We start from the raw sequence: 14,310 nt of genomic DNA, 5'->3' as shown, positions 1-14,310 counted from the left end.
AAATTCAAGTGGTCCATGTTTATGCCCTCTTCAATGATTTGTATTGTTTATAGAAGTTTTTCAGATCAATCACTATTTTCATTTGAAGAATTTCAGCCTTAGTAATTGAGCAGAGAATATAAGTTGGATTTTCAGAGGTAGAATCTTAACTTGGAAATACAGATAAAATTGAAAGCTTTACAATCATGGATTGAATGTCTTTGTCTGATAGAACCACGACATATTGTTCATGTAGTCTTCTAATTCTTTTATATCACCTCTGATTTACTGAAAACGGAAGGATAGGAGATTGGCCCATTCGGTATCCTTTCAAATCTAATGTTATCTTTGATATTAGTATATGTTTCTGGAGCAGTTAGTCCATTCAAATAAATCTTCTTTTATATGTTAAACATAAAAATCATAATGAAATGTTTTCTTGGGTTCACCAGTGTGTTAAGGATTTATCAAGATAATTGCTTTAAGGTCTTCATTTTCATCTTTATTAACATCACTGGTAAGTAAATGTCCAGAGGGATTGTAGATAAAAGAAGAAGGAGAGCAGCCAATAACATAGAAGAGGATTTGTTTTAGATGTTCACTATCCAGTCATCCCAAGATTTATTAATAATTGAGAAGTTTGGAACCAACAGTTTGGAAATATGTGTGGGAAACTCAGTGTGTAGACTTCAGCGTAAAAACAATTCGTTAGAATGTTGTGCTGAATACTAGTACTTCGAGAAGATGGCACCAAAGAAAGAAAAACACATTCAGTATGTGAAAATTCTTTAGCAATTCGTGTCCACTGATTTTTCAAACACAGAAGATGTTGGATGTGAAACTGTTACAGAATCTGTACTTAACGAACACAGACCACTAACAGTATCCAAGGCAACGTAATTACATGTGACGTCAGTGAGACAGATTCTGGTGCATGATGACCAGCTTCCGGCGGTAGCAGTTGACGTTGGTGACGCCAGGGTAAGCTGTTTTCCCACCAGAAGAAATTTGGAGCAGCAATCCTGAACCCGCTCTACAAATGATGTAATCAGATAAAATTAATTTTAAAAATTTAAGAAAAATTTCTATCTACACATGTATATATATATTTTTTTTTTTTTTTAGATTTTTAAGAAAAATGAGAATTTAAAATAATTTGTTTTGAAATCTTCTATAGTTCTTTGTATAGTTCCACCAGTTTCTTATAATATCAAAAACCAAACATATGGAGCGCTATATTATCATCAATTTAAAGATATATTATTTTTTTCAAGAGAGTGAGTGGTTGCAGGTTGTGTCCTTTCTTTAAAGTCTGTGAAATACCGTGAAGATAAAAAAACAATGATCGTTCTTACAAAATCTACACACAACTGACGAGAGGACACCTGTTAACTTATAACTGTGTGAGCTTTGACGTAATTTTATTTTTTTTTTTTTTATCGTACAACTTGTGATGCAGATATTTTGTAAGAAAGTAGCAGATATTTTGTAATCATTTCTTAGCACACGCGCCTTACTGGACAAGGCTGGGGTCATTTCTGTTTGCACTTGAAACCATTTTTAACTTTCTATACTTACTTAATTATAACTGGTCACCCTGTGAGCTTTGGGGTTATACCTAATTTTTGTTATTGTGCAACATGTGAAATACGATTTTACTAGGAGACATTTTATAATCATTTCTTAGCACACGCGCCTTATTTCTTGGACAAGGTCAAGGTCATTTCTGTTTAATTATAAAATTTGCACTTGGAGCCATTATTTAACTTTCTGATTAACTGAACAATACTGTCTACCATCATGTATACATTGTATATTGATTTTTCATAATTTTAAATACTTTTAATTGTAATGTATTTCTCATTGTTAACATTATTACGGAGGAATTTTCCATTTAATATTTATTTGTCTCTAATTTGACCATACCAAATATTGGACAGGTCCTCGATATAGTTTAATTAAATTTTGTGTAATAGTCATTTATCTTTTTTAAAATATCGGGTTTTTATAAGTGATCACAAAACGCTCTAAACACTGCGAGCCACGGGGGTGGCAAAATTAAGCTCAAGAATAGGTCACCAGACAAACGTGTAATCAAAATTCAGCACGTTTATCCGATACCCAAATATATAGTCACGAATAGACGTAATTAAAAATGCATTAAAATTTCTATACGATTTTTAGAAAAGTTCACGCAGATCTTCTTGCTTCAAAACTATTTATTAAAATTCAATTTTTATAACGTATTTAAATTCAACAATGTTAATGTTTTAACATTCAACGAAAAAAACTGCTCAAAAAGCTACAAAGAAGCAAGATTTATGAGGGACTATTTCTTGTGGTGGAAGGATATTTAGCAGAAAATTCTGCAAATCTGCACATTTATTAAATTTAATATTTTGGAATTTTAGCTTCACATACTTTTACTCGGAGAATATTTTCCGTTACGATATTGCTAGGAATATTTAATATAGGTCTTAATTTATATTTCTAGAACAAGCTTTACACCTTCCTTCAACAAACTTTGCCAAAAAATAAAGATATGCCAAATAAGTCTAGATAAAATATATATCATTTTTCGCCTGAAAATCACATATTTTGACCAATATTTCAAAATTAACATCACTCACACCAACTTTTTCTTTCATTATTTTTAAGTACACGATAGTTGTGACTGATCAACACTTAAGTCATAAAAACTTGATTTTAAAAAAATGTTTTATTGCCTATATAGTTTTTTAATACCCCAAATATGTTACTTTTTAGTGCAAAAAGGTCACACAATAATTTACGCGCATTAATTTGCAAGATTTGTTCAGTGATAAATATTATTCAAACTATTTTATGTAAAATAAAATTATATTTATCGCCATGGTTACATCTGATAAAATATGATCAAGGTTAAAGTAATTTACCAAAGAGTTAAAGTTTAAGTGCAAAAAGGTCAACTTAATTGTACCGTAGATCAGTAAGATGCACACTGACCCCCTATTTTTCTGTAAATTTGAGTCACACTATATGAGTACTTATCCAAAATATACTTCTCAAAAAATCCTTGATTTAACAAATTTCACGAGTGACATACCTTAAACATGACATAATATTACATCGTTAGAACCTGCATTGCAAACAAAATAGAGATTTTAGTATAACTACGTCTGCGTGATGATTTGGTAGGAAATGAAACAACAAATCACGTATACTATAGCTAGCTTACAAAATAACAGACCCTCAATGGGAATCGATGTTTCCGGTCCAGGAAAATCTGCCGCTTCCGGAATTTGAGTTGTCAGCACTGTGGTCTGAGTCGTTACATTTCCCTCTTCGTTCACTGTTATATCTGCTGTCGTCACTGCGGACTGGAAACCAGTCGTCGTCATATTCCTTTCTCCTTGCATTATATCTGTTGTCGTCATCGCATTAAATGACGTCAGATCATCGACTGACGTCATTTCCGTCATTGTGCTCCCAGTTGTGATGACCTGTGTTATTTTGTCTACAGTTGTGGGTAACATCATGTTGTAGAAATCAATGCTGGCAATCGGATCACCTATACCAATCATTTTTAAATGTTTGATTTTCATTCACGTCATTTTCTAAAAGCATAAAAAAAGTATTTATCCTGCAACTACCCCTTGCATTGACCTAATAAAGGTAACCTAATAAACCAAAGCTTTATCCGGTCACTGCCCTAATAAAGCCTCGTGCATGTATTCCGACGTTCTAAAAGCATTGTGACGTCATGCGTATTGCAATGTTTACGCCATGGCGTCATAGTTTCACTGCAGAGATGTGCCTAAATCAGTCAGAAAAAGCTTGTTCTGGACGTTCAAATGTTAATAATATGTAGCAGGATAAACAAAATACATGATAACTGTCTTGAAATATAAGCGATATTTGGGCTCGGGTCGAAAACGTAAGAGGGCTCGGCAAGCCTCGCCCTCTATCACGTTTTCTTACCCTCGCCCAAATATAGCTTATATTTCAAGACAGTAACCATGTATTTTATATTTCTCCGTGTATCATATCAAAAATATGAAGAGCCGTTTTTGGTATTATAAGTGAAATCACCTATTCGAATAGGTGATATCACTCATTCAAATTGACTAGGTGGTATCACCAATATAAACTAGAGGTACTGTGAGCAATGAGCTCACTAAATGATACCCCCCGCCTCCCATATGATTATAATGGAAAAGTCCATGTTTTGTTGTGGCCAGGAAACCCAAAACATGTGTCGGATCAAAAAGTAAAATAGGAGGTGCACAATGGCAATATGTAATAAAGATTCTGTGAAAGTTTCATTAAATTTCACTCAGTGGTATAAGAGGAGTTGCGGATAAGAGATGGGTACCCCAAAGCGTAACAGACGGACGGACGTACGGACGGACGGACGGACGGACGGAAATACCGATTACTATATACCCTCCCACTTTTCAAGCGGGGGGTATAATCAATAACTAGTCGGTCGATAGGGGACAAACTAACGATTGTTAAAGATGGCTCGAGCCAGTCGAGGGGGGCTTTGCACTATGTTTTCTAAGGAGGAAATTCTTCAAAATCGTATGTCAGTTTTGAATATTCTTAATATTCCAAACAACCAAAATGAATTTGAATTACCATACCTATATTGGATTCCGAAACTTGATAAAAATCCTTATAAACAAAGATACATAGCGGGTTCTAGACTTCTAGTAAGTGTTTTACCAAGCCTCCTTCTTTACTCCTTTTATATAATTGACAGCTGTTTTTTCAATAAAAATGGAACTCGTAAATTTACGTATCTTGTCATGGTCATTTGCAAAATATAACTTTGTAAAAAAAAAAAAAAAACAATCTGATTGTACATACAAGTACTCTGAAGTTGATATTAAAAAGATGCTCGAGTTTATGATTGACAATATTTATGTGGTTTTTTGGAGACCAGGTCTTCCAACAATCTATTGGAATTCCCATGGGTATCAATTGCGCCCCGTTTTTAGTAGATCTATGTTTCTATTCATATGAAGCAGAATTTGTTGAAAATCTTTTACGGCAGGAAATGCTCACTCTTCCATTTCACCTAATCCCACCTCTGATGCTTTGTACGTCTGTGTTTGCTCCGCTCCTAATTTGTAATCTTTAATGACATTTGAGTTTGAATACTGTTCGTTATCTTGACATATTTCACCAAAAAAGTCTCTTAACAAAATTTAAAGTCCTAGTGACTCCCTCAAGTTGTAACCTAATTTTAATTTTTAAAAACTTTTAAATCTGTACACAATAATACGAACCATATTCCGGATAGGCGTACGTGTTGGGGTCACACAGGTCAGGAGTGCCCTTTTGGGTTTTTCCTATGATAGATGTATTATAAAACTGGAAACAGGACATTTCTCCCGTGAAGTAGTCTTTGTCTCTATAGGATACTCCGAAGTGGATGTTTCCCGACAGTCGAAGATGCTCCATTTGCGTAGTAATCGTGAATTTGTCTGCTGATTTGTCGGGTGTCATTATATCAAACTCGGGAGACGGCCACAATTTATTGAAGGTGATTCCCACGAGAGTCCATACCCCTGGAGGAGCAGTGGTGCCTGCAGACTTGAAGTTTTTTTTCGTACATCCCAAAGGATCACATATATAGATACGAAGTTCTAGAGTGTCGTCTGATCTCAACCTCAGCTCCATGCCGGGATACGTACCATCTCCAGCATAATGCATCAACACGGCTTTTTGCTGAAAAGCTGGTTTCACATAAAATATCCAGGTGACTGCATGGAAACCGTCCAAGGACCCGTCATTAAAAAACGTCATAAAGGAACTTTTTTCAGCGTCGAACTTGAGTGAAGCAAGGCCAACTTCCGGTCCCGGTGTTGTATAAAGAACTTCATGATAAACCCCGTACAAATTTTTCAGGACCCCGTATGCTGTATTATTGTGTAGGTGATCAGTCACGGGCCAGATGGCCTGGGGTTCCGGTGGTCCAATAGATACATTGTTATCAACTTTCCTTTCACCTTTAGGATCTGCGACGTCCAGAATTAACACTATTCATAATAAAAAAAAAATCAATCGGTCAAAAAATAATCGAACACTATTCTCTTTTAAGACTAAAGATTTAGACTATTTCATAGTTGTCAATTGGAATTTCTGGAATAGAAACTTATTGTGCTCCTTTACTAGACGCCTGATTGCAGATTTTTTTATAGAAGAAAACACTTGCTATATAGCTATCAACTCGGTCAACTTTGAAATACATATACAGCGGATGTATATGTATATACTATATATATATATTATCGCACTGTATGTACATGTATATCGTTTTCTCAATCACCAATAGTATTTCTAATATGTCGACTCAATATATCTCAGGAAACTTGAAATAAACCAGAAGTCTCTGTCTATACTGAAGCTCTACTGGTTTGTTCTTATAGCAAAGGAAAAGAAAACTTCTTAAGCAGTTGGGAATTGAAACTTTACCACAGCAATAAAAAGAATAATGAGCTTTGATTAAGTCTCTTTATGTTCTTAGTGTAGTCTACGTGAATGCCACATTATATTATAATCAGACTTAAACTGTACTTGGAGTAGCATTTTGAGAGTTTTTAACAGAAATTTCTATTTTTAGTTACCACGGCAACACCGTTCATCGAAATCAAAAACTGATACACAGAATTATGTATCTTAGTGTAGTCTACTTGTATGCCAAGTTATATTGAAATCAGACCAAAACTGTAGGAGGAGTAGCATTTTGAAAGAATTTCACAGAAATTTCTATTTTTAGTAACAACGGCAACCGTTCATTGAAATCAAAAACTGATATACAGAATTATGTATCTTAGTGTAGTCTACTTGTGTGCCAAGTTATACTGAAATCAGACCAAAACTGTAGGAGGAGTAGCATTTTGAAAGAATTTCACAGAAATTTCTATTTTTAGTAACCATGGCAACACTGTTCATTGAAATCAAAAACCAATACAAAGAATTATGTATCTTAGTGTAGTCTGCTTGTGTGCCAAGTTATATTGAAATCAGACCAAAACTGTAGGAGGAGTAGCATTTTGAAAGAATTTTACAGAAATTTCTATTTTTAGTAACAACGGCAACACCGTTCATTGAAATCAAAAACCAATACACAGAATTATGTATCTTAGTGTAGTCTACTTGTGTGCCAAGTTATATTGAAATCAGACCAAAACTGTAGGAGGAGTAGCATTTTGAAAGAATTTCACAGGAATTTCTATTTTTAGTAACAACGGCAACACCGTTCATTGAAATCAAAAACCGATACACAGAATTATGTATCTTAGTGTAGTCTACTTGTGTGCCAAGTTATATTGAAATCAGACCAAAACAGTAGGAGGAGTACCATTTTGAAAGAATTTCACAGAAAATTCTATTTTTAGTAACCACGGCAACACCGTTCATTGAAATCAAAAACCGATACACAGAATTATGTATCTTAGTGTAGTCTACTTGTGTGCCAAGTTATATTGAAATCAGACCAAAACAGTAGGAGGAGTACCATTTTGAAAGAATTTCACAGAAAATTCTATTTTTAGTAACCACGGCAACACCGTTCATTGAAATCAAAAACCGATATACAGAATTATGTATCTTAGTGTAGTCTACTTGTGTGCCAAGTTATATTGAAATCAGACCAAAACTGTAGGAGGAGTAGCATTTTGAAAGAATTTTACAGAAATGTCTATTTTTAGTAACCACGGCGACACCGTTCATTGAAATCAAAAACCGATACACAGAATTATGTATCTTAGTGTAGTCTACTTGTGTGCCAAGTTACATTGAAATCAGACCAAAACTGTAGGAGGAGTAGTATTTTGAAAGAATTTCATAGAAATTTCTATTTTTAGTAACAACGGCAACACCGTTCACTGAAATCAAAAACCGATATACAGAATTATGTATCTTAGTGTAGTCTACTTGTGTGCCAAGTTATATTAAAATCAGACTTAAACTGTAGGAGGAGTAGCATTTTGAAAGAATTTCACAGAAATTTCTATTTTTAGTAACAACGGCAACACCGTTCATTGAAATCAAAAACCGATACACGGAATTGTGTATCTTAGTGTAGTCTACTTGTGTGCCAAGTTATATTGAAATCAGACCAAAACTGTAGGAGGAGTAGCATTTTGAAAAATTGTTTACAGACAGACAGACAGACAGACGGACAGACAGACAGACAGACAGATGGACAGACGACGGACGCATTACTATCGCATAAGCTCTTCTGGTCTCTGACCAGTAGAGCTAAAAACAACACAGAGTCTGCCACTTCTGTTTTATATTGGATGTTTTACTGACAGTACTTAGAGAATAACGATAAGGGCTAACTAACAACTAAATCATACGACAGACGAGGTCAATTAAGTTTTCTGTTGTCAACTTATTTATATGGTGATATTTCCCTTATATTTCCCTATATTCTTATGATGTTTATCTCTCCCAAATTTTTAGATACTGAGTACTCAAAAGTGTGCTCTGGGAACGATCAATTTTAAAACTGAGGCAGGCTTTTAACAGCTAAAATGACGTTGCAGGGATTTAAGTTAATGTATATAATGACCGTGTTACCCATTATAACTGCTTTTTTGGGATTTTTCGTATTTTTGCAGACGTGTTTCATATGCATTGAAAGTTCTTTGAGGTTTATACTAATTTCACTACGGAATATTTCTTCTTGATCAATACACAGGGCTCACGGCGGGTGGGACCGGTCAACAGGGAATGCTTACTCCTCCTAGGCACCTGAGCCCACCTCTGGTAATCGATCCGAGGGGCCGTGTTTACAGATTTATGTTGTGTTATATTTTTTAGATCGATCACTTGCTAATGGAGGGCTGGAAAATAAGAACTATGCAGGATACTCGGGGCCATTGAGCAGTGAGGAATACTTTTACTTTTAGTGCCTGCACCTTCTGCGACACGACACCTTATACGGTCTCATCCCAAAACCGGGGTCTCAACGTCCCACATGAGGATTTGAACCCGCGACGTAAGGATCAACTCCTTACTCGGTAACTCGCATTAGCTTATCAAAAGTAAACTATGATTTTTTTTTTTTTAATATACTAGCATTTAAAATCATGGATTAATTAAAGCTAGGCTGTAATTTGTAATTTGTTTGTGTTATCGAGTTACGGAAAGGCCGTGCTTAATTAAAAATACCAACAATAATTAAATTCTGATTAATAAAAAATAGACTATACAATTTAACTCACCCATCAAAAGAAGAGAGGCCTTTCTCATTTTAGAATACCATCTACTGGACACACAATACACGTCGAATGCCGTCAGAAGCTCATCTCAAGAAGGAACTGCTTATTATTTGATTATTTAAGCATACAATGATACATTTACATAACCGTAACGTGGTACGACATGCTTTGTTTTGAATCGAACCTAAGGTTAAATCAATGATTAAAAGATGCATTTAAGAATTTAATGCAAGTACTTATTAGGCTAGAACTTAGATAAAAAGAAATGAAAATTTTATGCAACAATTATAAAAATTTTAAAGTACATTTAGAAAAAAAAAGTATATACAGTGTATCGTGGTCCGTGTAACACTTAACAATTCAAATTTCTAAAATGATTTTGAGTTTAAGAATGTTAATATATAAGCTCAAATTTCTAAATTGCAAAAATTCTCAAACTGATTTGGTATATTGAAATTTGATATTTTAGTTCAAAAATCTAAATTTTCAAATTTCCAAACAGGTTTTAGAATTTTAAGTTTTTAGATATTTACCATAAATATTCAAAATTCAAATTTCCAAAAACAAATTTTGTATTTTAAACGTTTGACTTTTTATTCTGCCGTTTGTTCAGAAAGTTTACGCTCATCAATCTAAAGTTCAGTAACATTTTTCGTCTTTTAATTATTTAAAATTTACTTCAGGTCCGTGTAACACTTAACAATTCAAATTTCTAAAACGATTTAGAGTTTTAGAATGTTAATACATTAGTTCAAATATCTAACTTTCAAAAACTCAAAATGGTTTGTTATATTGAAATTTAACATTTTACTTTAAAAATCTAAATGTTCAAATTTCCAAACGGGTTTTAGAATTTTAATATTTTAGATTTTTACTTTAAATGTTCAAAATTCAAACTTCCGAAAACGGTTTTTGGAATTTAAACTTTTGAGTTTTTAGTCTACCGTTTGTTCAGAAAGTTTACACATAACAATCTAAAGTTCGGTAATATTTTTTGTCCTTTGGTTATTTGAAATTAGTTTCAAACTTCTAAAATCCAACTTTGAAACGTTTTAAATTTTTATAAATTTGGAATTTTGATTCAAATGTTCCAATTTCTAATAACTAAACACTTTGAGTTTTTAGAATTTTACTTTACATATCCAAAATTTAAACCAGTTATGGAATTTGATATTTTGGATATTTGAAGTAAACTTCTATAAACTCAAAAAGTAAAAAGTGTTTTGGTTATTTAAATGTTGAGTGTTTGAATCAAAATTCTAAATTTCTAAAAATCTAAAACGTTTGAAAGTTGGAAGTAAATTTTAAATAATCAAAAGGCGAAAAATGTTATTAAATTTTAGATTGTTAAGCGTTAACTTCCTGAAGAAACGGTAGATTAAAAACTCAAAAGTTTAAAATACAAAATTTATTTTTGGAAATTTGAATTTTGAACATTTAAGGTAAAAATCTAAAAACTTAAAATTCTAAAACCTGTTTGGAAATTTGAAAATTTAGATTTTTGAACTAAAATATTAAATTTCAATATACCAAATCAGTTTGAGTTTTTGAAATCTAGAAATTTGAACTAATATATTAACATTTTAAAACTCTAAATCATTTTAGAAATTTGAATTGTTAAGTGTAAAACGCACCTATCCTAATCCGACATTGAATAATTGTTTTGTTTTGTATTTCCTTTTGTCAAAATTCTTCCAACCTTACGTAATAAAATTCATCATCCTTTTCTTTTCCTTGACTGTTCTAAAGAAACATGATAATTTGCATAAATACCGAAGGCCAACTTATGGCAAATGTTTAAGTTTTTTTAAAAACGTGGTTCAAATTCTAAGGTCAAGGTCAAAAGGTAAAAAAAAATTATATATCCATTAAAAGATCTTGTCACAATAAATACACATGTGAAGTATGAAAGCCCTAGCACAAACTGTTAAAAAAATTATGGCCTGGGTTTAAGTCGGTAATTTTTGGGGAAAAGTTGGTAAGTAAGTAAGTAAGTAAATCTTATTTATAGTCGGACTACATACACATAACAAAGAACATGAGCTATAAAGCTCTTTTACCGACTAGAAACATAAAACATATTTATAATAAAATGTACATATATACACATAAGAGCACAATTATCACATTAGAGTTTCATAAAGACAGAAATTCATTTAAACACACAAGTGTAACCAAAGACATTGATAAACACACTTAAAAAAAGAAAGAAATAAAAGACAAAACATTTGAGCAACACAAAGAAAATAAAAAGAGTCAACATAAGAAAACAACAAGTACTTAAAACAAGTATTATGAAGACATAAAAGGGAGGAAAGGTTTAGAAAGCACAAAACTGTAAATAAATAAATAAATAATAACTTAAGACGAACATCTATAAAACTAAAACATTAGGTATGAGGCATAGAAGTCTGAAGTCTACAGGAGCTGCATTTACAATTTAGTTCTCCTCACCATGTTGAAATATAATTAGAAAATTGATTATTTGAGGAGAATTGCCTGGCTTCATTGGGCAGAGAGTTCCAGAGCTTTGCTGCCTCATACCTAAATGATTTCACCCCATACCTTGCTGTTCTTGGTCTTGGGAGTTCTGCAGTATTTGTATATCTAAAATTGTATGAATTATTTTTAAAAACAACCATATCTTGCAAAAAGACGGGACTTAAACCTTGGATAATTTTAAAGGTTTCTTGAGCAATGACACGCATTCTTCTGGTTTTCAAAGATGGTAGTTTAGATTTATATAAAAGACTTTCATAAGAACTTTTATAATCTTCATAAATAAATCTTAATGCTCTTTCCTGAATTTTCTCTATTTTGCGAGTGTTTTGCTCAGTACAAAAATGCCATGTTAAGGGGCAATAACTAAAATTTGACATGATAAAAGAGTGATATATTGTAAGTTTTCCTAACTTAGTTAAGTGCTTTCCTAACCGTTTAAGAACATTTAATTGCCTTGCAGCCTTTTTGCACATACATGTATTTGTAATATGTGTATCAAAAGACAACTTAAAGTCTAATGTCTATGGTTATACCTAGCAGCTTAACTTCATCCTCACAAGGAATTTTGATTCCATCTAAATCAAACACAATGTTTTTACTTTGTGTTTTATTTCCAATAGAAATTGCCTGAAATTTTTCAGGATTTGCTTGCATTTTATTTGAGGAGAACCATGTAATGAGAGATTTGCTATCATGTTCTAAAGCTGCTACCACCTGTTCTAGAGATTTATCAGACTTTGATAGGGTGTTATCATCTGCATAATTGTAGAGGTTACATTTATCTACAAAGAAAAACAGGTCATTTATAAATATGTTAAATAACAGGGGACCAAGAATAGATCCTTGTGGGACACCTTTAATGATGTTTAACATGTCACTAACATGGTGCCCTAATTTAACACATTGTTTTCTGTGTGAGAGTAGCTATAAAGCATTTCTTGTGCTGATTCAGATAGTCCATAGGCTTTTAGCTTTAAAAGAAGTAGTTCATGGGGAAGGCAGTCAAAGGCCTTGGAAAGATCCATTAAAATAGCTGCAGTGTATTCATTTTTATCCAGGGCATATTTCCAGTCTTCGATAACTCTCAACAGAGTAGACTGACATCCAAAACCTGACCGAAAAGCTGATAAAAAAAAAAAACTGCTCAAACTTCAAGGTCAAGTCAAGAGGCCAAATTTGGTGGTACCCAAAGAAAGGCCACAAGGAATACACCTGTGAAATATGAAAGCCATTGTCATGCCCAATCAAAAGTTATGGGCAAGGTTAAAGTTTTTGAAGACAGACAGACAAACAGGAAAAACAAGATGTGTTTGTGAAACACTATGCGCACGGCGGCAACAAAGTTAAAAAAATATTTTTAGCAGATAAGTCACAGTCAAGGGCACAAGGTCATTGACCTTGGTTTCATTTGAAAAAAACTTCATTAGTGGAGTATGCAAACAAAATATGAAATCACTATCTCTAATGGTTCAAAAGTTATGGCGAAAGTTCTAAAAAGCTATTTTTAGCATATAGGTCAGTCAAGGTCACAAGGTCATGACCTTGATGTCATTTGAAAGAGCTTTATTGGTGGAGTATGCATATCAAATATGAAGTCTCTATCTTTCATGGTTCAAAAGTTATGGCGAAAGTTATACATGAATAAGTTATTATCATTCAACAATTTGTACATTATAGATGTTCATTTGATGTTATGGGGTGTTGATTCATTCTCTGATCAACAAAATGTAGAAATTTTTTAATCTTTAAGGTCAGACGACACGTTCCTTAAAAATATATAATTTTTCCTAAGAATTTGTCATTGAAGTTTAGGTACTTAAACAAGTTTCCTCACAAAAAATAAGGGTACCTTACCAGGCATTTGGCCAAGATACCATGGGGTCACATTTCTTATATAACCCTTATGGATAATCTTCTAAATTGCCTATAAGACAATTTTTGGTGTACTTATATTTAAAAACATTTTGAAAACAATGTAGAAATCAGATGAGAATGACAATTAAGAGAAATATTTGATATAATAACAAGAGATACGAAACATATATTTGAGGAACTTGTCGTCTGGCCTTAAAGTTATTCATACCTTTTTAAAAGAGTGTGGTCGATTCTCTGAAAAATCTTAATTTTTTGTATATATAGTATTGTGTTCTGGTTTCAAGAGTTTACTGTCTTTGACACTACTAATTGTTACTGAAAATAATTGTTCTTTATTTTGGCAATATTATAAAAATTTTGTATGAGGAGAAGACTATCTAAGTTGTCAGAACTTGTGTCTTATCCTTTTGGCTTAATTGTCAATAAAATATGTTCAATTCAAATCAATCATCCTTGTGATATGTCTCAGTTTCACGCCCTTTAATCACTATAAAAGATTTAAAGCACATAGGTGATTTCGTGTTGCCAAAATTGCTGTGGTATAAAATAACAAAGAACATATTAAATAACCATGTTCTAGTAATCAAAAAGCAGTTGTTTTCTAATTTTATACGTAAAAAAGTGAAATCTTACTCGCAAATGTTAAATCTCACGGACAAATCTGATAAAAAATACTGAGAGACGACAATAAGGGTAAACAGGTCTGAGTATGCATACCAAATATGAAGTCTCT

The 14,310-nt window shown here is 32.8% G+C and overlaps 1 protein-coding gene across 1 annotated transcript; it reads right to left on the bottom strand.

Moving 5' to 3' along the window:
- Positions 1-208: 208 nt before the first annotated feature.
- On the bottom strand, positions 209-9,280 carry LOC134250380 (uncharacterized). The gene is made up of 4 exons (XM_062732734.1): positions 9,204-9,280; positions 5,253-6,005; positions 3,209-3,529; positions 209-1,012 (listed from the first exon to the last, which is right to left on the bottom strand). The coding sequence occupies exons 1-4, from the start codon at positions 9,229-9,231 to the stop codon at positions 768-770; spliced, it is 1,347 nt and encodes a 448-aa protein (XP_062588718.1). The 5' UTR covers positions 9,232-9,280; the 3' UTR covers positions 209-767.
- Between the last annotated feature and the right edge of the window lie 5,030 nt (positions 9,281-14,310).

This window comes from Saccostrea cucullata, unplaced genomic scaffold (genome assembly GCF_032062105.1).
Source record: "Saccostrea cucullata isolate Sc308-1 unplaced genomic scaffold, CSIRO_AGI_Scuc_v1 ctg102, whole genome shotgun sequence".
NCBI lineage: Eukaryota > Metazoa > Mollusca > Bivalvia > Ostreida > Ostreidae > Saccostrea > Saccostrea cuccullata.
The sequence above is the reverse complement of the archived record's forward strand: the minus strand, read 5'-3'. Positions and strand labels throughout refer to the sequence as shown.